This window comes from Amphibalanus amphitrite, unplaced genomic scaffold (genome assembly GCF_019059575.1).
Source record: "Amphibalanus amphitrite isolate SeventyFive unplaced genomic scaffold, NRLGWU_Aamphi_draft 000048F_arrow, whole genome shotgun sequence".
NCBI classification, from domain to species: Eukaryota; Metazoa; Arthropoda; class Thecostraca; order Balanomorpha; family Balanidae; genus Amphibalanus; species Amphibalanus amphitrite.
The window spans coordinates 795497-821781 of record NW_024881544.1 but is presented as its reverse complement, the minus strand read 5'-3'; the positions used below and the strand labels follow the sequence as shown (position 1 = coordinate 821781).

The 26285-nt window shown below is 50.7% G+C and overlaps 3 protein-coding genes across 13 annotated transcripts in view; 2 read left to right on the top strand and 1 right to left on the bottom strand.

Annotated features, from left to right (window-relative positions):
* Positions 1–6073, top strand: part of LOC122377655 (mechanosensory protein 2-like) — a 43290-nt gene extending 37217 nt beyond the window's left edge. For all 4 annotated transcript variants that reach the window (XM_043357950.1, XM_043357949.1, XM_043357947.1 and 1 more), the window contains exon 6: positions 4076–6073. In XM_043357950.1, the coding sequence (XP_043213885.1) occupies positions 4076–4177 (102 nt within the window). In that variant the 3' untranslated portion in view covers positions 4178–6073. The remainder of the gene's footprint in view (positions 1–4075) is intronic.
* A 73-nt stretch (positions 6074–6146) lies between these two features.
* On the bottom strand, positions 6147–13910 carry LOC122377652 (zinc transporter Slc39a7-like). Of its 3 annotated transcripts, none has more exons than XM_043357940.1 (5): positions 13659–13910; positions 11885–12969; positions 11442–11543; positions 10643–10813; positions 6147–7459 (listed from the first exon to the last, which is right to left on the bottom strand). In XM_043357940.1, the coding sequence occupies exons 2-5, from the start codon at positions 12903–12905 to the stop codon at positions 7284–7286; spliced, it is 1470 nt and encodes a 489-aa protein (XP_043213875.1). In that variant the 5' UTR covers positions 12906–12969; positions 13659–13910; the 3' UTR covers positions 6147–7283. The 3 variants fall into 3 exon arrangements, with proteins under 3 accessions (XP_043213875.1, XP_043213873.1, XP_043213874.1); XM_043357938.1 differs by having other exon boundaries at positions 13726–13910; XM_043357939.1 differs by having other exon boundaries at positions 13809–13875.
* Positions 13911–14059: 149 nt separating this feature from the next.
* Positions 14060–26178, top strand: LOC122377653 (cyclin-dependent kinase 8-like). Of its 6 annotated transcripts, none has more exons than XM_043357944.1 (11): positions 14060–14083; positions 16190–16348; positions 17678–17864; positions 18955–19125; positions 19585–19744; positions 20356–20569; positions 20868–20940; positions 21116–21213; positions 22040–22133; positions 24014–24124; positions 25027–26178. In XM_043357944.1, exons 2-11 carry the CDS (start codon positions 16221–16223, stop codon positions 25177–25179), a joined length of 1389 nt encoding a protein of 462 aa, XP_043213879.1. In that variant the 5' UTR covers positions 14060–14083; positions 16190–16220; the 3' UTR covers positions 25180–26178. The 6 variants fall into 6 exon arrangements, with proteins under 6 accessions (XP_043213879.1, XP_043213881.1, XP_043213880.1 ...); XM_043357946.1 differs by having other exon boundaries at positions 14072–14139; positions 22040–22124; XM_043357945.1 differs by having other exon boundaries at positions 14077–14096; positions 22040–22124.
* Positions 26179–26285: the final 107 nt, after the last annotated feature.

The window sequence follows — 26285 nt, the reverse complement described above, 5'->3', positions numbered from 1 at the left end:
TTCAACTTATACGATCTAAAAGTGTCATGATCTGGAAGATAGAAATGAAATGAATCTTTTCGGGGACGAAATGATCATCTGTCATGCTCCATCATAAAGGCCCGAAGCGCTACCGAATGAGACGTCAGCAGCGACTGTTCCATGGATCAGGGCATTTATACTGGGATGTACGGCCTCTGGGCGAACGTGCCGGCTTCGCACCAGGAGTTACATATCACAGATCGAGCCCAGACTAATCACTGCTCGCGGGCGGTCGCCACATCAAACTTAGAGAGTCCAAACATAGCCTCTGGCGTTAAGCCATGACGGAGTATTGACATTCAGTGATGTAACGCGGTCTTCTGTTTGCAAAGTAAGGTTCAGATATCACCCATTTCAGGCGAGTAGCTTCTAATAAGCTGTTCTTATCTGAAAAAGGACGATTATCCCGAAAGGATGTCATTTGGTGCTAAGGTAGCGGGCGGTGCGTCTTTGTAAGTCAATCGCAGTGTCAAATGCGCCACTGTGAAAGTTGATTAGTGAACAGGTTAAAATGTTAAAAAATAATTACAAGTTAGTTCAAACCTACTTCAAATTAGAAAGGCAAACCACAAATCTATTAGCATAGATCCAGCCCATTCATCAATGCTGCAATCCTAATGAGCTTTCAGCTGTTCTCTAACGAACTCTCACAGTCAAATAAATCTCTCGGCGCTGCGCAATGTATAGCGCAGGCCGAACATGCTGAAATCTTCATCTGCTGGCATGCATCAGTAATGAATGCCTTCGGTGGCAGAGCGTCAGCCGTCACGGCTACGATGGTCATGCGACGTGCCGCCGTCTAACGGTTTGGACTCGGCGCTCTCCGTGCAGCAGCGCGCTTCCTTCCAACTCAGGTTGAACGGGATCGACCTGCGATCCGAGCCCGCGATCGGCCGCCGCCATGCAGTCGGTAAACACTGGCCACCGGCGGCCAGCCGTCTTTGTTCGTCGTCGAGTATACGCCGTCGGCCTCGCACACGCCGCTCGTACTCTCTATCGACCGGGCGACCGCGCCTGGCCGGCAGCCAGCCCGGCGCGCGGTCAAAACTCGCACTGCCAGCCAGCGCCGCCGGCCGCGCGGCGTCTGTGTATGATCAACAACCAGCGGGACATTGCTAGACGCTGCGAGCAGTCCTGGGTACTTACATCGACGTGCCCGGACACATTTACGAGCGGCGGGCACGGCTGACCGACATACCGACGCTGCACGTCCCCAGCAGTCGTCAAGTTCCGGCTAATGAGCGGCCCGTCGAGGCATAACGATGCCGACGATCGCCGCCCTAAACTGTTTATCGATCGGCCTTGGCGGAAATTGAGCCAGCGATCATGTCATTGTGTATGTCATGGCCAGGATGTGTCATTTTCTTCCAAGAATGTAGCACGCTAAGGATACTGCGTCGACGATGTAACGAGCGAATTCCACGAGCAGCGCCCTCTATGTAGTGTCGCAACATAGGGATATTTATGTTGTTTTACTGAAAAAAGTTTTTTTTTTTAGACGTGCATCCTCGTGGAAAGAAAGCGGTCGCGTCAAAAGGAAGTGAAACCAAGCATCAGAGCTATCGGTTGATGGATAAAAATAAAATTTACAATGTTTATCAAATGGCTATTTATTTCAAATTTTCTAAACCATTAAAAAATAATAAACCTACGTACTACTGCGCCTCTCCGCTGTCTACCTACAAAGGGATGCAATCATCCATAAGGTTTTGTTCTCGCAAATTTCTCGTGAACGTGTGAGCCAATAGGACTAAATTTTGGCATAGATCCGCACTCATACATCGGCCACCTAATCTGAAAATTTCGGGTTCCTCTCAGTTCATGACATCGAGCTATCTATGACGTCAATTTATTCACACACTTCCGTCAGCTCACAGCCGGCGCACGGCGCTAGCCGGCGTAGTCTGCCTGTGAGATATACTGTGCCGCAGCGCTCCCGTGTGCTGCGGCACAGCATGGCCGCCGCGGAATCGCACAGTGGGCCAGGCGCATCAAAAAAGCGGAATTAAGTCGAAAATCAACTTCGGTGAAATTCCTGTAATTATGGGATAGAGTATTGTAAAAATGTCCAAAGTTTCCGAATAAGCAAGTTTCCTTTCCCCAATGTCAAGGCAGATAATGCTATAACGTCGCAAAGTAGGACTTACCGACTGGAGATGGAAATGACTGCTGTGTACCATATTCCGTTCCCCCGATTCAAAAGCTCTCAGCGTAAAATCATTAAAGTTATTCCGTACAAAATAGCTTTAAAAAACAGCCGGTATTTCTGCGCATGTTTCTCGTACTCAAGTTCCCGGGAACTATTTCATGCTTACTAGTAGCGGCGGGGTTTACAGTGCCTGTTCGGAACCGTGGTAGTGCAACGACGCAATGAATTTATATAAGGATATAAAGAAAACGTCACTGAACAACACGAAGATATTTGCTGCCTGACTTTCCTCAAGGTGTATAGCTTGCTGCCCAATGCAAATATTTTGCGCATTTTTGCGCGAAATGGACAAATAAGGGTTTAACCCTCGCCGGCATAGGCCGTTTTGCATCCCTCGACGGCACAGGGGGACGCGACCCTCCTCGCGTTTGGCCCCTAATTGAGCTAGAGACTCGCGGAAAAAAAACCATCGTGTAGGTCGTCACGAGACGAAGCCAACGGTACCCGGTTATAAGGTCATAGGTCAAATGGTGACCTCTGAGGTCAGGTCAATGGCCGAAAGTCGGGACCTGTTAGAACGTCGTATAGTGTGGCTGCTAAGGGGTTTTCGGGATGCTGATCACGAATATCATGTTAGTTTTGTTCACAGATGATGTCTTCATGCATTTAGGCCAGGTCGGGTCAGCTCAGGTCAGGTCAACCAGTATGAGTCCTGCCGGGTATTCGTAGTAGGTGTCAACCTGCCTCTGACAGCTTCGTAACATGTTACGAAGGCACCAAAACTACTTCGTTAATGTTCAAATGGTTCCTAAATTCGAATTCAGCTCCAAAAACTAGCCCAGAAACATGTAAAACTCGAAAAAGTGAACCGAGGTCATCGAAGGTCAATGACCTGACCTGACCTTCAGGTGACCTTTACACCCACCCTAATGCATGGGACCAATATCATATCACATGTTTGAACGCTTGAAACCACGAAAAGACTGCAAACGCGCGGCCAATGCGGCATAGTGCCCGCCTGTCCCAGGCATATGTGCAGCGCAGAAATTAAATAATGACGTCATAGGTCAGTGACCTAGCGTAACCAATCAAATTTGAAAATGGATATCGGATTCGGCTTTAGCATGATATTTTACCCTGTAACGAATCATTTTTGGCACCGCAGCTGTGCTCATTGATTTAATTCCGCTTTTTTGAAGCGCCTGGCCCACTGTGAATCGGAGGCTGGGAGGCTCTAGCAGAGCGGCATCCACAGAGTATCGAGCTATACAATTCGATGCGTCGAAATGACTGCAATATTCAGCGCCGTTCCCCAGGCAGCATGGTCCAGGTTACGGTTATAACTAAGGTATCAGCACGTTCAGCCTCGGACCTACCACACCAGCTAGCGTCAGCTCGAATGGCGACATGGAGTCTGCGTCAGCAGTTTAAAACGAGCACGAGCCTCGGACAACCCATCTCCGCCCGGTGCTACGTGCCCGATCGCCTACCCTTGGTCCGTGACCCCGCCTGGGCTCGGCAGGTCAGAGCAGCAGTCACAGGTTACAGCGAGAGGAAATCCATTGTCTGAGGGCGACGAGTGCTGATCGGGCGCCTTAGCAGCGCGGCACAAATTTCAGTGGACGCCTGCCGAGTGTCTGTACTACCACCGCGTCGGCTATTGATTGCGCCGGTACGGCGGCGTGCGGCGGCAGTTGCGCGCGCGCGGCTGACTCTTTCGTAACCCCTCCCTCCCATGTTCCCAGCTGCGCACGCGACTGACTCCTACCTCCCTCCCTCCCGTGTGTTCCCATCTGCGCGCGACTGACTTCTGGCACTCCACGTGTGTTTCCAGTTGGGCACGACTGACTCCCGTGAGTTCCCAGCTGCACACGACTGACTCCCCTCGTTCCCGTGTGTTTCCAGCTGCGCTACCTACAAACACTCAGCACCATCTCGGCTGAGAAGAACTCGACCATCATTTTCCCGCTGCCCATCGACGTACTAAGCCACTTCTTGGACAAGTAGCCGACGGACGGAGGGGGAAGAACCGATGGAGGAGCGGCGACGGCCAGCCGAGCCGAGCTGAGCTGAGCTCTGACTGACAGCAGCCGCCAGCTGCGGGCCGGGGCAGCCCACACACCTCAGCACGCCTCAGAGAGGAGCCGGGACCGGCGAACCACAGCGGTGCGGTCGCCGCACCCACCGCATGGACACACGTGCAGCGTATGAGGTGAACTTGGAGCACGGCGGCCAACCGTGCACACAGCTGTCCCGCTTGTTGCTATGATCATGATTTTATTTTCGACATCGCGCTTGTTTTAGATAAGTGTGTTGTAGGGTTAGACGAACGCTAAGACCGTTGTGTATTTGAGCAAAATGTTAATCCTTTGAAGAGGACGGAAAAGACACCTTCTTTTCAGCCGGAAAGATTATGAAATGGATGTCAATTGGCGAATATCTCACCAGCTTCGCGCGCGATTTCTGTACGGATAAGACGGGTTACCTACATACACACACGTCGAAACAAACGGTTTCTTTGATTTAAATGAAAATGAGCACCTTCATATACATGTATCACGAATCACATTCATGTCCCGCGGGCAAAAGAGACATCGCATCTTATTTTCACATGCCCATTTGAGGCCCGCTTAATTGTCGCTGTGCTTCTATGGTGCTTGGGTCGTGGGTCCAGTAAAAGTATAACAGCGATGGGAGAACAGAGGACCGTCTCCCCCTCACACACCGGGTGGGACACACCAGGTCACTCGAATAGCACACAGGGGTCACTGGATTCGTTCACAAGCTGCCTCCGGCGTCGGAGGATAACACAGTGTGTTGTGCGCACAACACAGGATCCCGGCCGCAGATCTTTTATCGACTGGGTTATGTTAGAGCATCTACCTCCAAACTTAAGTTGCCTTTGTTCCTAGCATGAATGCTGCAAGTGTACATTCTAAGTAGCCAGTCCATAAGCAACGTGCCACTGATTTACCAGTTTCCACGTGACGCCCCAAATCCGAAATGTGCCGCTATTAAAGCATCGGTCCCAATCGCATTTGTTAAAGGCATTTGTGAACTAACACAGTGGGGTACAAAAAAGTCCTTCTTATTTGAACCACTAATCATTTTAGATTCCTCGTCTTCTATTACAGCACGCATTTATCTGTTATTGTGTTCACTTTTTATGTTTTATTTTTCTGCGATTTATGCAAGCTTGTAACCGGTTAGTTCCATTTTCGAGCGATGTCACAGGGAGCAGTCACACTCATCGCGGCTTTGTGTGAATTCAGCTTCGGCCCTGAGTTTGGTGTAGCACGGGGGCGCCAGTGTTGTGCACGAGGTCGGATCAGAGTCCGAACGCGGCTGCGTCGGCGCGCGGTCCTGCCGGCCGCTCGTGCTATCGCCGTGTGTTGGGAGGCGGCGGTCGTAGCCGCAGCCGACCTGCTCATCACTTTACGATATTATCTCGTTGTTTTGGAGCTGTGCGCGCGTCGCGCTCCTATCGGCGCGACCATCTCCCGCGCCATCATACTATCATTGTCTGTCGCCATCCTCTCTGTGCCGCGCGGCGGAGGCGGCCCTTGCATGCGCACATGTGTGTCGCGGTCTGAGCCGGTCCGCGCCGGCTGACCGGCAATCAGGAGCGGTGCGCCGCGCCGCCGCCCACGGGTCTGTTCTCTGTGCAGCGCGCGCGCTCGTGTGTGCGCAGATCTGTCCGCTGACGCGGGCCACTGTCGGCGCGGCAAAGGGACCGAGCCGCCGCGACCTAGCTGCTAGCCGTCGGTGTCAGTGTGCTCAGGTTCGTGGATTTGTACCTTCGTACACGTGCCTGGCTTCGTTCAAGAGCAAGTTTCCGCCACCTCTGCTCCATTTTGTGTACCTATGGCATGCAGGAATACTACAATAAATTGATGCACAAAATATTTGTTTACGACACCAAATACGTTTAAAGAAAATATTCAAAGGTCGGCGCACGAGGCACTTAAACAGACAATGATTGATATTTGTATATTCTCCTCATGAAAGTGGCTCCTCCATCACATGTAAGTAAAATGGCGATACACACTGGTATGAGATTATGATCTGACCAACAACTTACCTTCACCACACAAAGCAGGACATTACAAACGGAACTTTCTCTGCACTACCCTTTGACGCTACACTGGACAACAGTTATCGATCGCAGGTAAAGAAAATGCTTCAAATTTCTATTAACGATCACTCATATACCTATACAAAAATAGCATTTGCATCGTACAGAGATGTCAGGAAGTACAAGTGCGTGCGCGGTATCACATGACGGGGCTGGGAAACGTTGTCTTCTCGAGACTATTAATTCGGGAGTTCAACCAGTCTAGTCGTAGGTACAGGAGAGTCACTGCGATGCTCTGATGGGGTACACCGGACCAGGCCGGTACCCTAGAGGGTGCACCAGAGGGTACACCAGACCAGCCCGGTACACCAAACGGTACACCAGGCCGGCCCGGTACCCCGAGTGAACACAAGACCAGCCTAGTACACCAAAAGGTACACCAAGCCACAAGACCAGCCTAGTACACCAAAAGGTACACCAGGCCAGCCCGGCGCCAACCATAGCCCGAAGGACTGTCTGAGTGTCGTAAATAACGGTAGCCATCAGACCCAGCATACCGTATCTGAGAGCTAGCAACAGGAGAGCCTCGTCCAGTAAGGTCAGACATCGATCGACCCAGACGGGCGTCTAGGAGCTGTCTCAGTTAAAGAGCAATGACAGATGTCTCAGAAAGATGATTTTTGAGGCGCGGGGCAATCCCAGCATCTGCCCAGCCCACACGATAACCATAGTCCCCTTCAACCATCGCCTCTTCACACCCCTCTCCTTGACCACAGCATTCCGCATACCCTGGAGGTATGGGGCGGCGAGCGGACTGTGAGGGAAATGCACAACTCCGACCGAGACCGGGGCACTCCGACGGCGCCCACACACGCAGCACAAACACGACACTGGAGCGATCGACCGGTGGCGGCGGGCGCGCGCCGGGGTTACCGTCCCACGCACCGTCCCTTCAGAAGCTCCGTCCCACCGCCGACCACCCGCCTCCGTCCCCCAAACACCCACCGTAGCGGTCACAGCTGCGGCGAGCCGGTCAGCTCACTCGTACTCGGCGATAAGCACCATCATGTAAATGCCGACCAACAGAGCGATTAGCTCTTTGACCGTCTGCCACACGGAGGTTTTCTCGAGCAGTTCGGGAATTACCGAGACGGTGGCGATGTAGATAAAGCCGCCGGCGGTGAACGGTAGAATTCGTGATGTGGCCGCAGAGTCTGTGGAGACACAGGCGAGAGAGAAGTGGTGAGGCACGGCACAACGACCTCCATCGCGGCTTAGTGCTGCACGTCAGTCAACCCATTACCTGATTAGACTCTGCGCCACAAAAGTAATAACAACGCCAGCGAAGGGCAGATGTCGTAGGAATCATATATCACATACGCAACAGGCTAAGGGAGAGATCGATGCTTCCTTGCGTGCTCTCCTGCTATCAGCCAGACGAGTAAACCACCGTCTGCGGGTATAAGTAGGTGAACATCCAACAAATGTTGTTCTGCATGACTGTAACATATTTCGAAACACAAGGTGAAACGCAAACGGCACTGGAGGAGGGGCCGCAGCGTCAGTGGTGCCGTACCGAGCCGAGCACCGGTACCGGCGTCTGTCGATGTTCCCAAGCCCACCACCACCGCCGGCCGCGCCGCTTCTGTCGCCGATAAACACCAATTACCGGGCCGGCTGCGTGCCTCCGGCCGACTACACAAACACTCCACAAGTGTTTATCCACAGCGGTACGTCCACCGAGCGAGCGGAACAGGCGGCGTCATCGTACACAAACACCTCACAAACAACGGACAAACACACATACAGTCGCACATGCAGCCACGCAGACAGACACACACAGCCAAACATACAGACACCCACACAGCCGCACAGACAACCGACAAGGAAGGGCGCGTGGGATCTCGCGCGGGGCACCATCACATGATGCCACGCTATCCATGCGTGTCTGTGTGCGATAAACGACAGCGAGACACGCTGGCTTTAGCTGAATGGAAAGCTCCGACGCAACAGAGTCTACTATGAAAGAAACGCGCTCGGTCTGGCCACGACGTCGGTCGTGAACCGTCTATTTGGCATTCAGAATAAGCGAACGGCGCGGGAAACGATAACCCATTCAAACTACGCGAACAGCGCGGGAAACGATGACCCATTCAAAATAAGCGGACAGCGAGGGAAACGATGGCCCATTCAGTAAGAATAAACGACACCCTCCAGATGCCCAAGGACATGTCAATACAGGACCGTTATCGATGAGATCGGCCCAACAATTGTTATGTAAGGAATAATGCGGGGAAAGGTGGGTTCTATAAATAGATTACACTAGCATGTACGCTGTTCCAGTTAAAACATCTCACCTGAAGTAGTCACCGTATTAATTCTCAGTAGCTTATGCCACCGATCAATGGTACAATCACGTTGTAGAAGACAGTTCTTGATTATCATCAGATATTGGCGAACTTAGTGGAGCACTATGACCAGTTCGAGAGCGACTCAAGGGAATATCAATAGCAATTGAAAACTTGTGGCTGCCAATAACGCGAAAACCTCCTTCTCTGTCTTGACTTTTGCTACGGATGAAAGGCAACAGCCCGACTCTGACACGACATCTGAAGCCACTCGCCGATGCATGGAAACGTTCGGCATAGTTTAGCGGAAACAATTCCACAGACCACAATCATGCTATAAGATGGTTGTTACTTGGCGCACTAGACTTTTACGTCATGAGTTAACATTTATGACGTCACGTTCGACCTTTGGGATCAGCGGCGATTATTCATAACTATTGATATCAATGAGCGAGCAAATTGGAAGTAATCATTTACTCAGAATAGGTTACCGAATCGAATGACATGCAGCATTACCTGCCAGCTTCGATGGCTTAGCTTGACCTCAATGCATCTCGCTAAACCAATATTAACGATTGTTTCTATAAAACAAATACAAAAGGGCGAATAATGTCAGCGGTATCGATGTGTCACTAAACCCCTAGCAATCAGTCAACCATCATGAACACAGGCACAGCGAAGAGAACGGTCAAATCTCTCTAGGTTGGAGTGCACAAAAATTGCTAGCGAGGGCTTAGATTACTATTGCTTTTTAATTACTTTTGTAATTTATACTCTACTGCCTGACTGACAGCAAAAAACGCAAGTTGGATTTCCAACGGCTATCCGAATAATCGCTGACGAGTGACATCTGACATTGCTCGAACAGACTAATCGTTGTACCACGAAATCGCTAACAACCCTAATGTCCCACTCCCAGGCTTGTACTTTATCAAGCAGTAAGAATAGAAGCCGACAGAACTGGCTAAAGCACAGCAAGTAATCATAGACAGCAAAGTAAAAGAAAAATATTTTGTGGGCACGCCTTTACATCCGTCGTAGCTGTGCGAAGGGATTCTTTATTGACGCATTGTTCATTTATATAGAATACGATGCTATCGAATAGCGTACGGAGAAAAAAAAAACGTGGCAAAGACGCCTAAAAGGGCCGCGTCCAAGTGCCGAGTCCACGCAGATGATAGGCCAGCACTACCGCCACCAAGCGGCGCCTCACTGGCATGATGGCTCTTCCCACCCATGCTCTCGACCACCATCTATCGACGCCTTGGGCCGGCAGCGAAATGACTCCTCTTCCGAAGGCAAATGAACCATTCATCTATACCTCCAACGCCACCTATCGGCGTTCACTATACGTTGAAAAATCACCCCTCTTCCAACATCGATGGAACGACCAATCAAATTTCATAGCACCCAGTCTTCGCCACTTAAAGGAAATAGTTCACTTTCACGAAATTATTTTTTTTTGCAACGATTTATTATTTTTTATGTTCAAAATAATCAGCAAAGAAAATAAAACCTTTTTATAACAAAAGATTTTTTTCTATATTTTGATATAGGAAGAACTTTTCAGTTTCTGTAAGGCACACGCGATCCAGTATGAAATGAGCATGGGTCCCGAAAATTCTTCAGAAACAGAGAAATTATCGCAGCCACCGGCATTTGGGCGATCAGCTCGATCTGATAATGTTCCCCTGAATGTCCTAATTGATCAGTACGAGAATTTCTCTAGAGTTCTCGTAGATAATTTCTCTAGTTTCTGAAGAATTTTCGGGACCCATGCTCTTTTCATACTGGATGGAAATATATGCAAGGCACACATCCTCAACGCAAGACACCTTTTTCGGGACGAGAAATAGAATATCTTTGCCTAGGGTGATCGTTGGGCTGTAAAAGCTCCTGATTTATGCTCGTCTCAGCCCAAGCTACGGAACTGCTATTCCAGTTCAAAACCCATGTTAAAAAGTGAACTATTTCCTTTAAAGGCACCATCCGCAACAAGCAAGAAGACCCCTTCCCAAGGTACCAAAAGGACCCCATTCCATCACTTACCGGCGCCCTCTGCCAGTAGCGAGATGACGGTGCCCGTGAGCGCTCCCACGGCCGTGGTGAGCTGCAGGAAAATGGCCCGCCGCCGCGGCACGCCAGACTGCACCAGGATGGCAAAGTCGCCGATCTCGTGTGGCACCTCGTGTAGAATGATGGTGAGCGTGGTGATCATACCTGAGGGCGGATAAAGTTACACGCTGAGTCAGTAGGGCGGAGCGCTTGTGTCGGCGTGGTGGGCATTCCCGAGTGCCGACAAAGTTACGTGTAACGAGTGTTAACGGGGCAGGTAGATGGCTGTGTCAGCTGGGAGGGGCGAAGATTTGAGATGGATGCGGGCATCGCTGTTCAAATGCATGTGATAATGAAAGAATATCTCCTGATTCATACACCAAATAAACAATGCGATAAACAAACACAAACACAAACGACAAATAAACACAAACGACTGCGAATAAATAGCAAAGAGATCACGGACCAAAAGGTATACCGCACACAAAGACAGTCCGGAGCTTTGCATTATAGATTTTTATCGCGTAAGAATGGGGTATCGGAACATTCAGTGCGATCGTTCGGTTGCGGTTTCAAATGTCGACAGCTGTGATATGACATCGACCGCAATTTCGAAATGTCAGCCGTCACTGAAAGGTCATTGGCTCGGTGGGGCGCGCACGTGGGACATGGCAGCGCAGCGGATCGTTCACCCAACAGCGAGGACAGCTACGGTAAAACGGTGGCTGTGGCAACTATGGCAGCCAGTGGCGGAGCCCCCCCCCCCCCTCCGATTTGCCTGGGCCGGTCTCACCGATCGAGTGGCCCGCCAAGTAGGAGGCGCCGATGGCCAGCCCGTCAGTCAGGTTGTGGGTGAAGTCAGCCGCTAGATTTAGGTAGCCGGCTACCTTGATATCTGAAACAGAAGGCAGGGGGCTGAAATACCGCTCGATGAAAATTAAAATACCGACAAAAACTTACAAGTTAAGTGACACGAACACACCAGGCAGCCACACTCTAAAACGGAGAGTGCGGTTTTGCAAGACAGCTTACGAATTTATCGTCATACTTTTGCTACAAAGCTCCTAGGCTCTAGCCACCATAGCTGTAGCTTCCAATTGGCAACAACAGACTACACCAGCTGAAGAAACAAAGATATGGGGAAATCATATGGAAAACATGAGAAATCCTGGCAACGTTCATGCCACCGTTCAGGCCTTGAAAAACTACGAAATATTTAAACAAAATTTAGCTTACCTGACTGAGCAGAATCTTTGGCAACTTGATCACTTGACTTCTTCTCTTTGGCACTGTCTTTTTTACTCTTCTCTGCTGCCTTATCTTTGCCAAAAGACTTCGCCTTACTGTCCTTGGCATCAGACTTTTCTTTCGCCTTATCGCCATTCTTTCCAGCCTTGTCCTTTTTGCTGTCGGTCTCACGCTTAGCATCATCACTGTCCTTGCTCTTGTCCCCATCCTTCTCTTCCTTGTCCTCTTTGCTATCCTTGTCCCCTGAGCTGGCCTTCGCCTTCGTCTCAGCGACCGCCTGGTGACTGTGCCCGTGGCTGTGACCGTGACCGCCCTTGACAATGCGCACGAACTTCTCCACCAGGAAGAAGGCCACGATGCCGGCCAGCACCCAGAGACCGACGCTCATGTCGTGCTCGTGTCCGGCGCCGTGAGAGTGTCCGTGGTCGCCGTGCGAATGGCCGTGGCCGTGGCCGCCGGCCGTCTCGGCACCGCTCTCCGATACGGCCATCAGCGCGTGCGGGATCAGGTGCAGGAAGGCATCCCCGAGCAGACCGCCGGCGGCGAAACTGAGCAGCACCTTCAGCAGCGGTTGCGAGGCGTCTGTGTTATCCAGCGGGATCAGGAACAGGATGAAGAAGGGTGCCGCGCTCACCAGCAGCGTCGAGCCGATGGCGTTCAGCCACAGCGACCTGGTCTCGGCGCTGGTGCGCGTGCCGGCCGCCTGGTGCGCGGCAAACTCCTCCAGCACGCGGCGCGCTTCCTCTTCCTGCTGCTGACGCGACGCCTCGTTGGCCGCGCGAGAGTACTTGAACGACGGCGCTTCATCGTGGTAGTGCGCATGTCCGTGGCCATGATCGTGGGCGTGTCCGTGGCCATGATCGTGGGCGTGTCCATGGCCATGATCGTGGGCATGTCCATGGCCATCATGACTGTGTCCATGAGAGTTTACCAGAGTAGGGAAGCTAAAGAGGATTGTAAGTAGTATGAGCCCAATGACAATCTTGTATAGTAATGCGCTTCTGTCCATTTCTACTCTTCCTTGAAAGTAACAATCAGCACAATACTATTGTGCCAGCAGGTCACCAGATACCCTGCAAAAAAAAAGACATTAGACAATAGACATACAATGGTGAAAATGCAATACCTAACAATCATGTAGTTTTCAGATACAAGATTGCCCACTAGACTGATGCGTAACACAGCTAAATAAATTATTTGATTACAAACCAAATATTCAGTTGTTATCACCAAGAAATGGGACAAGATCTTGAGAAACTTGTCATACTTGGCAGTTGGCACTGCAGTCTGGCCATGTCTGGCCATACTTCCCTCGCCGAGTTCAAGTCATCACTCCTGAAGGTTCTTGGTGATCGTTTGTTCGACTACATCGTCTGATCTCTCCCGCAAGGTTCTACTGATCATCGCCGCGCGCTCCAGATTCCGCGAAGGAGCGAATCAAACAGTACCGTGACAGCCGGTACTGAACTGATACCGCACAGCTAATCACATCTATAATTTTTCCTCCCCCAACTCCAAGCAGACGCACTACCCCAATCCCCTGCGGTCCATCTCTCAGCGCCCAGCGTAACCAGGGGAATTGGCGTGTCTCTTTCCTACACGGTTTCCTGCCTCTCCTCATGCACTGGTGAGTCAAGGAAACCCAACAGGTGAGTTGAACAGGTGATGTGCTTGTTTGAACTTCTAACATGAAAGACCAAGCTAAACCAGCTTGGGTGTCTCTATAATATCAGCATTTAGGATCTCAACAAAGCATACCTACCTTATTTTTATCCTTGGTAATCTTATTTTTCAAAGAGGGATATGCATACAGTATTGGCAGTACCTACCTATTTATCCTAAGACTTTTTTCTTCGCAAGTGTAACCCGAACAGAAACGGATAAATAAAACAACAGTGCATCGACTATCTACCAGATGCATCGACCACCACCGGCCGGCACCAAAAAATGCCGTGCTAAAATCTTGAAAAGTGACACGTTACGTTTTTCGTCTGTAAGGAGCGACAAAATGTTCTTTCTTCAACTTGGTGTCACTCGAGATATCCAATATTGCAACGTGATTCGTAAGTTTATAAAATGAGCTCCTTTTTTAGCTGCTAATTCCGCTTTTGAACACTTTATTAATGCGACAAAAGCGATGCAGTCAATTTTCGAAGTATGCGCTGACTTGTCGCTGACTTTGCAAACGCAATTTGACTTCGTTTGTTTGCAGCATTTGTTTTCAGAGTTTTTTGAAAGTCAAGGTGCTTTTTTATTAAAGTGACTTTCGCTTGGCCGCTTTGTCAGTGGTCTTGTTGAGGGTGCTTTTAGGGAGGAATTGCGTTTGCTACTGTTTCTCATATCATCTGCTGACTTGACTGCTCTAGAAATTTGCTGTGCTATTGCAATTGATGAGGACAGCAAATTGACAGAGGAACAATATTGATATTGGGAGCACCCATTCTTCACTTGGAAATAAATTTATAGAATGTCTTCTTCTCTGGAGTCAATTGAGCTCTTCACTGGAGTTTGTTGAATATGATTTAGGATAGGTGCCATATAGCCTCGTTGCTGTTGCGGCCTAAAACACCAAATCATCAATATGATTTGGGATAGTGTATTGTACCTACTGAGCTCTGTTTGCTCCCCATTTATTTATCAGCAGGCTGAGAGCATGCTGCTGCTTCTTGGCTCCTCATTGGTCGAATTTAAGTGGTCTATTTGTTAGACCAATGAGAGGCCAAGAAGCACCAGCAATAACTTCCTTATATGGGAAAATCGACAGCAAGCTGATATAAAAACAGCCACCGAACAGGGCCCTGGGCCTGGCTGGCTTTGCCGCCCTGTTCATCATTTTTTCATCCCTCGCCCCTCTTTGTCACGATGGTTAAGTCAGTACGGCTGTCATCATCAGTTTGTTATCAGCATGCTGACAATTTTCCCATATTGATATATGGAAGATGTGCTGGCTTTTTTGGCTTTTCATTGGTGAAACACACTGAGACTGACCACATGGATTAATATGACCAATGGTAAGCTGAACAATGCCAGCAAGCTGGCAGGCTGCGCATAAACAATGGTGACTGAATAGCTCCCAGGCTGGATAGTCACCTTTATTCAATGAGGCAGTAGCTCCTCAGCATAGGAATAAAGATGCTTCTCAGCAGCAGGCTGACATATGGTGGGGTCAGGGGTGACTGTTAGGCTAGCTGGGTGACACATTGGGTAAGAAAGGGCTAGCTGGCTATGGTGGCATCCAAGGGTGACTGCCTGCAGACCAATGTCTCCCCTAATGCCAATCATCCTTCTGGAATCTGAATCCAAATAAAGAAAACTTATTGTTTGGTTGAAATGGCCTAAGCTTGCAAAACAGAACAAAATCAAGTTTGGCTGGTATTCATCTGTCTTCCTCAGGATAAACCCACAATCATCCTCCCTCAGACTTCACTTCCTGGTAAAACTGGAGCTGAGGCCTAACTGTTTTTTTTTCAAGGAAAAATAATGTTCCTTTCTATGTTTCCAAGTCCTGAATCTATAAATGATGCGCATTACTGCAACAAATAGCATTATGATCAATTGAGGTGAGGTGACCTCTGCCATGCAAAGGTAAAACCATGTAGGTTATCATTCAGAAAACAATGACATACATGGTTTTACCCGTTTATATAGCCTTGGTTTTACCTATGCATGGCAGACCGAATCTAATCTGACCTAACCCAGCTTATCTAACCTAACATCTTTCCAAACCCAACCTACCCAAACCTAACCCTACCTTTCTCTACACCTAACTTACACTTAACACCTTCCTCTGGAAGATTAAGGCTGGAATGGGTTAAGTCAGATTAATCTGGGTCCCTCTTGATGGATTATAATGAATCATGATATTTTCTACATGAGCAAGCTTCTTTTTTAAATTCAGGATATGGAAAAGCATGGAAATGAGTTCACCATTGAAAAGCTGTTTGAGCCTCAGTTTATTGATTCAGTAAACCCACTTCCCTTCCCTTTCTTGGCTGGTATGGTAGTAACCTTTATGAAAATGTGGATATGAGATATCTCTCAATTTATACCTATCCTGTCCTGTTAGATATGTGCTGATCTGGAAACTTGTGTATATTTTACTGATATACATACATTCATGGTAAATGAGGTGAGGTACCCTCAAGGTAAAGTCATATAACAAACACATTGGAGTGGAATTGAAGGAGAAAGGTTCCCAATCCCATACCCTATAGTGTTTTTTTTAATTGTGTTTGTTTTAGTCATTCGTTTGGCAGCTAGGTGATGATGAGGTATCATGCATCCAATTTCCAGGTGTGAAGGTGTGAATAGCAGCAAGGCAGTCATGGATTATGAATTTAAACAGAAGACACAAGTTGAACGTGCCAAAGTTGAGGATAACTTTGAATTTGAAGGCTGCAAAGTGGGCCGTGGTACCTATGGCCATGTGTACAAGGCCAAGAGAAGAGATGGGTGAGTAGTTTTTCAGTATGTCACTTGTGGTAGATTGGATGGGTCTAACTGCCCACGGTGACTGCTTTTCAACCAGAGGTTTAGCTGTAGCATCGCGGAAACACTCAGCCTTATCGTTTCGGGCCGTTCATTCTCAGTTTTTTTTTTTCTGACAGTTGAAGAGAACCCGTTTTGAGATCACAGTTCTACCAGCTTGGTTTATCGTATTCACCAGTATAACGCCTTTTGGGGCGACTAACGGAGCGAGCGAGAGGGTGAGCCTTGCACGTGCGAAATTTCGAGGGGGTACCTCCAGCTGACCTGTGCACGGCACCCTACTAACCGGTCTCTAGCGATGTGCCAAATTTGAGCATCATCATCATCATCATCATGTATTCGTATGGCATCCGTTAAAACACGGCTTTTCAGCACAAGAGTCATTCCATATATGCACTGTCCTTAAGGCTAATGATCTAAAAACCTACTAAAATACTACGAATAAGCCATTTATACTCATTTTCTAAGAGATGCTGTTAAAATCCAAGTTACCTACAAGCGTATTTTAAAATAAGCGGCGGATGAGATCTATTCTATCTGGGTAAGACTAGCTCGACATTTCCGCATCCCCGCGCGGAACGCTACGACCGTGCTGGCGTGGCGAACCTCGTTCGGCGTCTCGTCGCACAATCGTCTCGAGCACAATCGGCCCAGCCGTTCTCGAGATCTGGAAGCGGCACCCTGCACGTGCGCACGTGCAAAATGGGTCCCAACTGACTTTTGCACTGCACCCTACTAACCGGTCCCTAACCATGTACCAAATTTGAGCGCCATCGGTCCAGCCGTTCTCGAGATCTGGAATCGACCCCTGCACGTGCGCACGTGCAGCAGCACCCCAACTCTGGCACATGGATATGCATTGCCTAGTGGGTGCCTAGCTACATGCCAACTTTCAGCGCAATCGGCCAAGTAGTTACCGAGATATTGCAACAATTACAAAAGTGACACCTCTTCGTTTTGCACGTGGCACGTGCATAAGGGGTCACCCACATGCATCGGGAATAGTCCAATACTTGGTGGAAGGAATGAAGCTACCCTACAAAAATTACCGCGTGTAAATCGGTCAAGTGGTTGCTGAGATATAAGCGTCGCAAAAGCGTGACCACGGCCGGCCGGCCGGCCGCTCATACTCAGAAATTTCCGTTAATCTAAGGAAAGACTACGCTCGCTTCGCTCGCTCCGTAATAAAACCACTGAGTCCAGCAGCAGCTGATGCGTTGATTCACCCATGCCTCGATGTGGTAGCGGTGACTCGCGTTCCGTGTCGCTCACTCCTCCCACCTATCCCCACAGGAAGGACGTGCGCGAGTACGCGCTGAAGCAGATCGAGGGCACGGGCCTCTCTATGTCCGCCTGTCGCGAGATCGCCCTGCTGCGCGAGCTCAAGCACCCGAACGTCATCAACCTGCAGCGCGTGTTTCTGTCGCAGCCCGACAGGAAGGTCTGGCTGCTGTTCGACTATGCCGAACACGACCTTTGGGTGAGTGGTGCCGGTGCGGTATTGAACGATGCTTGGCCGTGGATGTGACCTTGGTGGACAGTCAGATCGTTTTGAATCTTTGGTGCGTGGGTGCTCTTCGACTTGCCGAACACGACCTCTGGGTGAGTGGTGCGAGTAGTGCAGTGGTCATGGTGCTACGCTGAGTGTTCGTGGGGGGGGGGGGGGGGGGGGGGGGGGGGGGGGGGGGAGAGTATGTACAGTTCAGATCGGTGCTTATCTTGAACATTGGCCGCGACTTACGACTAAAACCTCCGATCGGGTATTGAACGGCAGCCGAAATATTTATATCTTATTTCCGCTATAAGCTATTACATTTTTTTGTGAAACCTTAATATCTTGTGTATCGTTTATAGGCTAGGATATTTTTTGCGATAGCTATGCCATCAATTTATATGTCGATTAATGAGAACCTCATTATGACTGCCGAGGAGTTTTTCAGTCGGACCCGGCCGCACTTCATCACAATACTCCCCGGCACAGTGCTACCTTGCGACACGGCCAGTGCTATTTATAGGGCACAGAGCGCACCCAGAGCTGAAATAATTTACGATTCCATTAGTGGCAGGGCGACCTGTGCGGCCCGCCAGGTGATGAGATTATTTCGGTTCGCTGACCTGGCGGTCTCATTCGGGATAGACCCAATCAATGTCGCATGTATTGCCAAGCTGCGGTCTTCAATTACGAAACACGTCATCGATTTTCGCCGGGCAACGGTGGCTACCTAATTTGCGTCTGTCTGTGTATACCTGGGTATCAAGTTACCTGCCCGTGTTTGAGATATGTCTGTCCTCGTTTCCGGGCATACGTCTGTCTGAGCTTGTTCGTGACTGTGGCCTAAATGTATGTATATCCATTCCGTGCTCTTGATTGTCATTGCACGCACTGAGTCTGACACCTGTTTAATGTCGTGCCTGTAACAGTGCCCATGAGATCTGTCCGTGACCGGCGCTGGGTCCGTAGTGCGCACCGTATCGGTTTCTGACTATCCAAGTCTCTCTGTGGTCGTGTCCGTGTCGATAACCCGAATCACGCCCATGCCGTGACCTCCTGTCCCATCCGGCTGCGACAGCACATCATCAAGTACCACCGTGCGGCCAAGGCCAACAAGAAGCCGGTGCTGGTGTCTCGCGGCATGGTGAAGTCGCTGCTGTACCAGATCCTGGACGGCATCCACTACCTGCACGCCAACTGGGTGCTGCACAGGGACCTGAAGCCGGCCAACATTCTCGTCATGGGAGAGGTGAGACGATACGGCCGACCGATACCCGTGGGAGGGCCCCGTCTGGTGTTTTCCACTCCAGTCTGGTATGAGCTGGTTCGATCTGGGGAGTGATATGAATCTAAGGATCAATTTTTGCAGTCTGTTTTGATTAAAGGCATAATATTGCAGATTGCATTATCGACGTCGGCTCTCTGTTTTAGCAACCTGCGATGTAGAAGAACGTGTGATTAAAAAAAAGAAAGAAATGGGCTACAACATAGACCTCGACGTCTTCTTCCAGAGCCCAAACAACCTTGTTTCTTGATTCTTCTTGATTCTAACGGTATCTCGATTTTTGACCGTCTCCGACCGTCCAGAATCAGTATGGTGATCCGTGATCCTGCTCATCCTTCCATAGTATAGCCTGTGACCCCTCTGGAATAACCCGTCAATTGTCACAATTTCCCCCCCCCCTCTGCCCCTTCCCCCTCCTGTCAGGGTCCGGAGCGCGGCCGGGTGAAGATCGCCGACATGGGGTTCGCGCGCCTGTTCAACTCGCCTCTGAAGCCGCTGGCAGACCTGGACCCGGTGGTGGTGACATTCTGGTACCGGGCGCCCGAGCTGCTGCTCGGAGCCAGACACTACACTAAGGCCATTGGTAAGACACAGCACAAAGGCCGTCGGTAACTGTCGATAAGGCACAGTAAAATTAAAAATATGTTGCCTGCGTTTTGAGGTCAGTTTTATCATAGGAAACACCGGTTGGGTTCATTTTTTGTCTGGTCACCCCCCCCCCCTCCCTGCCGCATTTTCGACAGAAAGGAGTGGATAAATGCTGAATATGTGAAGAATAAAATCGGCCAGTCCAGTTTTCACGTCGGCGTTTTTTTTTTACGTGGTTTGTTTCATTTGTTGGTGATCATAAGAATTAAAATTACCGACAACTGGCAATTTTTCTGTTTGTAACACTGGCCTCTGATCAAAGCATTCTGAATTCTGATGTAATTATAGATATGCACTCTTGTCTTTTATGCATTAGCATACTCTAAAAAGAATCATGGGCAGGACATGCCAATGAGATAAGATTATCTGTATTGGTTTACAATTTGTCACATAATGTAGTTATGCTGTTACGGTGCCGAAAACGCGTGAGGCCTGCTAATGCTTCAAGCTAGTCTGTACCGTGTTTCAATACACAATGTCACAAATAATTGCCTACACCATGCTTTTCCACTAACCTCGGCTGCCTGCCTGTACCGTGCCATGCAGACATCTGGGCGATCGGCTGCATCTTCGCCGAGCTGCTCACCTCTGAGCCCATCTTCCACTGCCGCCAAGAGGACATCAAGACGTCGAACCCGTACCACCACGACCAGCTGGACCGCATCTTCAACGTCATGGGCTTCCCGCAGGAGAAGGACTGGGAGGACATCCGCAAGATGCCCGAGCACGGCACCCTCCTCAAGGACTTCAAACGGTCCAGGTGGGTGCAAATGCGGTGGCTACGTAGTAATTGGGCGAGCGGGAGAGCCTAGTTACTACATGGCTCTTATACGGTCTTGCTGTAAGGATCAGATACAGATGGTATTCAATGAACGGATGAGTCGGGCAGAAGGGACGATCACCAAGTGGCATGCGATGTCTCGGCTGCTAACTCCGTGCTGTTAACTGCGTTAACTATGGGCGTGCAGTGTCTTGTGTCAGAGTTCAGTCACGTTCCGACCCGCTGAGATCCTTCTTTCGAGCGACCCGTCCCTGACCGTGCCCCGCCTGTCCGACAGCTACGCCAACTACTCCCTGGTCAAGTACATGGAGCGGCACAAGGTGAAGCCCGACAGCAAGTCGTTCCACTTGGTGAGTGATATGGAAGCACCAAGGACCTTGTTGTTGAGCCAGCTTTGTATGGTTGTGACCTGCCTGAAGACAGCTGGTTTTGTGTGAATATGTTACATTGAGATTTATCAGCCATGCGCTCGCTCCCACGTCACGTCCGTCGTGCGGTCTGACCGATGGCCGTACCCGTCCCCAGCTGCAGAAGCTGCTCATCATGGACCCCACCAAGCGGATCACCTCAGAGACGGCCATGGTGGACGACTACTTCAAGGAGGACCCGCTGCCCACATCAGAGTAAGTTGGCAACTTGGCAAGATCTTTGACAGTGGGAACTTTTAATGTTGAAATCTCAAGCTTGTTGGCTATGACAGTGCTTTTTTATGACGAACTTTAGTTTTGAGAACGAAAAACGGATCTAAGAACGGAAATAAGTGAACGACAACGGCTGCACAAAAAATTTAGTGGCGCCGATGTGTTCGACCAGGTACATGGGACCAGATACATCCGTGCGTTGTAGTGGCTGCGCATGCCGCTTCGGGACTTAGGTCCCCCTCTGTTGCGCGAGTGATCATCTCAAAACCGGAATGGCTGCAGGCTATGCTCGGAAACGCAATCAGAACTGAGCTTTAGTCCATTCGGCGGAGCGTGGAGCGCTGGCCAGCCGCTTAACTCTAATACCCACCGGGCTTAGTGGCACGGCTCTTGTAATGACGCACAGCAGTCGGGTGTGGGAGTGGGTTTGTAATACCATCGATTTGTGCTACTTTAACTGGTCCGATGCCCGCTCACGAGCTGTTATTCCTAGGCAGTTTTGTTACGAAACCGTGTTTGCGAAGCGATGTTCTATGTTGACTGGTTGTTGCCAGGCCGCGCTTGCGTCAAGTTTGGTGCCAAGTGAGATGCTATGTATGAGACATCGCTTCATGCTCAGACGGAAAACCGTGACGATTCTTTCAGCTTCAGGGCCCGTAAGGCCGTAACACCACCACCGCGGTAACGCAAACTCGTGACACTTCCCTCACCGACCCTGGCGCACTATATCTACCCGCGGCACCAACCCCCTACCCGCTCCCATCCCAGACTCACGGTGACTGATAACCTCCCTTTTTCTTCTCTGCAGCGTGTTTGAGGGCCACAGTATACCATATCCGAAGCGCGAGTTCCTCACGGAGGAGGACCAAGAGGACAAGTCCTCGGCCAACAAGGTGAGAAAGGTACTCTGGCTGGTGAAGGACACGGCCCTCCGTGAACGGTACGCTGTCGGCGGCCAGGCGCCGCCCGCCCCGTGCCCCTGCGCGCGCGACCCCTCCCCCCGGCGGCGGACGCAGGCGGCTCCGGAGACGCTGGAGGGCACGGCCAACCGACGCCGATAGCCTGATCGCATACATGATTATCTAGCACTCAAGGAAAGAAGTGTAGAAGATTTTCGCACTTGTTCCGCTAAAATATAGTGAATAGAGTGCTGTAACGGCAGTGGTTTCAGTTAGGCTTCTCTGTCAGTTGTTTGGTGTTAACGTCCGGCCATCTGGAGCGCCTCCGTCTGCCGCTCTTGTGCCATAGACCGGTGAGGATCGAGCCGTGCCGGATAGCGCGTGGCAGACAAGTTAATTCCTTATGGGGTACATTCCACCGAGGGGCATGTTATGGGCTGCGACCAGGACCAGTCGCCACGCGTGCTTAGCTTGTTAACGCGGATATTGTCAAAAATCTGTCTTTCGGAGCCCGGGAGTCTTAAAGTCATCTTTGCCGGCTTTGACATTTCTTACGGAATTTACCTGCGCCGGCTGACTAAGCCTAGTGTTGGGACGCGTTTCGTTTGGTCATGTCCGCCCATTGTCGGGTACGGCTCGGTCGTCTCCGCCGCGACCCGCTCCACCGGGAGGATACGAGGTGGCCCGGGCAGGCCAGCTCGGCATCAAGACTGCGACCCAGGACGGTCGCTAGCGACCTCTATCTACCTCCAATTCACCAGTTCGGCCCCTAGCATCGTCACATCCCGTTCACCGTAACAACCTTTCTAGTCCTATCACAAAACAATAACCATGTAACGATTAGCACAGCCCGCTCGTCCAAAGCCACAGCCTAACCGCCCACTGTTATGCACCGTACATATATCTACTGTCACAGTCCTCCCGCCTGCCCAACATCACAACCCACACGTTCAAAGCCATACCTGCCCGCCCAAGGTCTGTCCACAGCCTATCCAACGTCACAACCCGGCGTTCGCCTAAATTACGACCCACCGTCACTCGCTGTCACAGCCTGCCCGTCCACCGTCACAGCGGTTGCGGGCGTTCATTGACCCTCTCTCTCTCTCTTGTCACCAGTCCGTCGCTCGGACCGGGCTGCTGCACTTTTTCATGTTGATTCACCCGCTTACACTGCTCGGATCACTCGAGTCGCGACTTCGCTCGCTCTGTCCGTCTTCACACGGCAGTTGTGTCACCCCTGCTTGGAGTGTACCCTCCCCTGAGCATGACCGCGGTGCCGAGACGGTACCGGCCTCAGTAGACGGTAGTCCGGCGCTTCTGCCGGCGGCTGCTCTACCTCAGCTGCCAGGGAGTGACGCCAGCTCCGACCGCGGCCCGCGCGCCGCCACTCCGAGCCGAGCCGATCTGGCCTGCCCCGGCCGGCGGCCGTCCACAGCTGAGTCTGACGGCGCCTCGTGTCCAGTTCTCAGCTGGCGGTGTGCGAATGGTCACTTACATGTCCGGCTAGTTGTGTATACTGGACCTCATTTTAGCTTTTGTGTAAATGCCTTGCTTTGGGTTAAGCTGTGGTCTTACTTTTCTTTTGATTTACATTTAATGTGTGGACGCGCCCTAAAGCCCCAATAAACAACAACAACATTTAATGTGTGGATGTACGGACCTAACGTAGCATTGTGCATGGCTGTCTTTTTACATGCGTGTGCTGTGTACGCACATCTCATGTGTGTTGCATGCCCGTATGCAAGTATGCTAGTATGCCTGTATGTAAGTGTGAATGTGTGTACGAATGTTTGTATGTTCATGTTCATACCAGCGCGTGTATACCGGTCGTTTTCCGCTGAACTGACACCGGTCCGCCGGCCGGTCGGTCTACCGTCGCGCAGGGAGCCGAGTCTCACGGTCAGGCGGCCAAGCGGGTACGGCTGGGACACGGGCCGCACCAGGTCACCTCGCAGGCCAGCGACAGCCACGGACACCAGATGAGTCGGCAACAGGTTAGTGAAATCGCCCCCGGCCCCGCCCCGTGCTGCCGTTAGCACTGTGAGCGCGTTCGATACCACGACTCTCAAGCTGTGGATGGACCGCGTGCGGTGCTGCCGTTCACAATGTGAGCAAATTCTATTTCCAATTTCACAAATTCTAGATCTCTTATTCATGATCATCAATGTAAAGATACCTGCGATACTGTCGTTCACAGATTGAGCAGAGCATGCTTCTCTCGTTATGAGCTGGCCAAGCCGTGTCCGAGGCTCATGCCTGCTGTTGGAAACACACTCCGCAATAAGCGACGTTAGAAACGTATTTTATCACGGGATGGCGTCCTATAAGGAGTTAAATGCGCCTCTGCAGCCGGATGGGCTACGATCCCCATTAGATTTCATTCATTCCGTTTATGAACAGCTTGCTCAGATTGGGATCTCATTGCGACCTCAAGGAAAACCCTTCGGGGTCATTAGTTGGGTATTCTGAGAGAACGGATCGATTAAGTCAACATACTGAGATGTCATCGCTGAGCTAAAAATGGGCACCGGCAATGACCAACAATTCGTGGAATGCAATTGGTAGCATTTCACTCGTAGATTGTCCTAAATGTGTCTGTTCAATTGCAAGGGCATCAATTATGGCGTCGTACCTCGGCATTTGTCGCTATTTATGTAAGCGTCCTGCATTCAGACCGTGCATTCCAGTGAGATTGGCAAGGTAATGGTCTCATAATGTCACGGTGACAATATTTCGCACCAGAACGGTGTGTTATCATGTCGCTTGATTCAACGAGGAGTGTATGAACAAACCGAACCATCTAACCGCATCATAATTGAATGGGTTTGTCGGTGTTTCGCTTTGATCGTAGAGGATAAAAAGAAATAAGATATTTAAAACTTTCTATTCGTTTCAGCATTCCAGTCACATGAGTCAGCAACAGCAGCAACAACAGCAACAACAGCAACAGCAGCAGCAGCAGCAGCAGCAGCAGCCGCCGAGCAGTATGAGTTTCGGCCAGGCGAGCGCGGGTGGACCCAACCCGAGCCAGTATGGCCAGCGGTACTGAGAGGCGACCGTCGCTGAGCCGCTGCTGCTGCCGCCGCCGCCTCCCGCTCACAGCGGCAGGGCTGGGTGGGGGACCGGACCGCAGCCGCCCACGGCATATGACTCCCGGTGGATCACCACTGCCGGTATGTGTGACAGAGGGCGGGTGCCGGCACTGAGGTCGGCTGGTCCGGGCAGTTATCGATACTGTCCCCAGTGGGATGCGGTAAACGACAGTTATCTGTGGAGAACTACTGCCGATGGCGGCGGAGAACAGCTGCAGAAGCTGGTAGCTGCGGAGGAGACAGCTTCCGATAGTTTTATCAGTGGTGAACAGCTGCCCGATTATCGGCAGTGAAGGGCAGCTTACGTCAGCAGGAGGAAACCTCTCTCGAACTGTGTCCATTGGAGGCCTGCTGCCGGCGTTAGCAGAGAAGACATCTGTCGTTCCTACTTCCACCGGAGGACAGATGGTTCGCCTGTGGACGCTGCCCCGCCGAGGCATGGGCCCCCGAGGCTGAGAGCACAGTGGCAGTGTGATTAGGGCTTTCTGAACATTGCACCATGCCCGCGACTTGTGCGCCGTGCGACTTCTAGGCCATTCCTGTGGCACGATACTCGACAGTGTGAAATGTGAATGGGCCGTCTGGGAAAGGTTGAGCGTGCTGAGCGCGATTTTATTGATCTGGTTCTTCCGTAGCGTCGCCACTACTCAGCAAGTGACTTGACTGTCACGGCAGTCTGTGACTCACTCAGTCGGTGAAATGAGTTGATACCGTGGCGTGTATATCCCCGAACACCATTGCATTTGGAGTCAGACGTATGTGAAAGTGTAACTGATGACCCGCCGTGTCACGGCGCCCTCCCCTGCGCACTGTCTGGCGATTCTGGAGTACTTCCTTAGTTGTGGGTGGGTAAGAGAGCGACCCTGTGCCCCGTAACGGTGCGATGTTTGTAGTTAGTTTTGGTGATTGTGAATCGTGATGCCTTTTTGTACAAAATACATATTCGTGACAAATAAGCCATTAGTCGCGTTGGTCTGGAGTTGTCCAGTTAGATCAGTGAAGTGAGTAGTCATATTCGGTCGGTTAGAATATGCTGGGTTGTGAATTGCGATGTTGCGTGTTT

Bases quoted from the DNA above. Each gene is read 5' to 3' on its own strand.
- LOC122377652 (XM_043357940.1), bottom strand. From the start codon at position 12,905: ATGGACAGAAGCGCATTACTATACAAGATTGTCATTGGGCTCATACTA. The intron at 10,814-11,441 runs GTGAGACCGGCC...ATCCGCCCTCAG, and splicing joins CTTGGCGGGCCACTCGATCG to GTATGATCACCACGCTCACC. The intron at 7,460-10,642 runs GTAAGTGATGGA...GTGTCTCCACAG, and splicing joins GCTACTGGCAGAGGGCGCCG to ACTCTGCGGCCACATCACGA.
- LOC122377653 (XM_043357944.1), top strand. From the start codon at position 16,221: ATGGATTATGAATTTAAACAGAAGACACAAGTTGAACGTGCCAAAGTT. The intron at 16,349-17,677 runs GTGAGTAGTTTT...CTATCCCCACAG, and splicing joins AAGGCCAAGAGAAGAGATGG to GAAGGACGTGCGCGAGTACG. The intron at 19,126-19,584 runs GTGAGACGATAC...CCCTCCTGTCAG, and splicing joins ACATTCTCGTCATGGGAGAG to GGTCCGGAGCGCGGCCGGGT.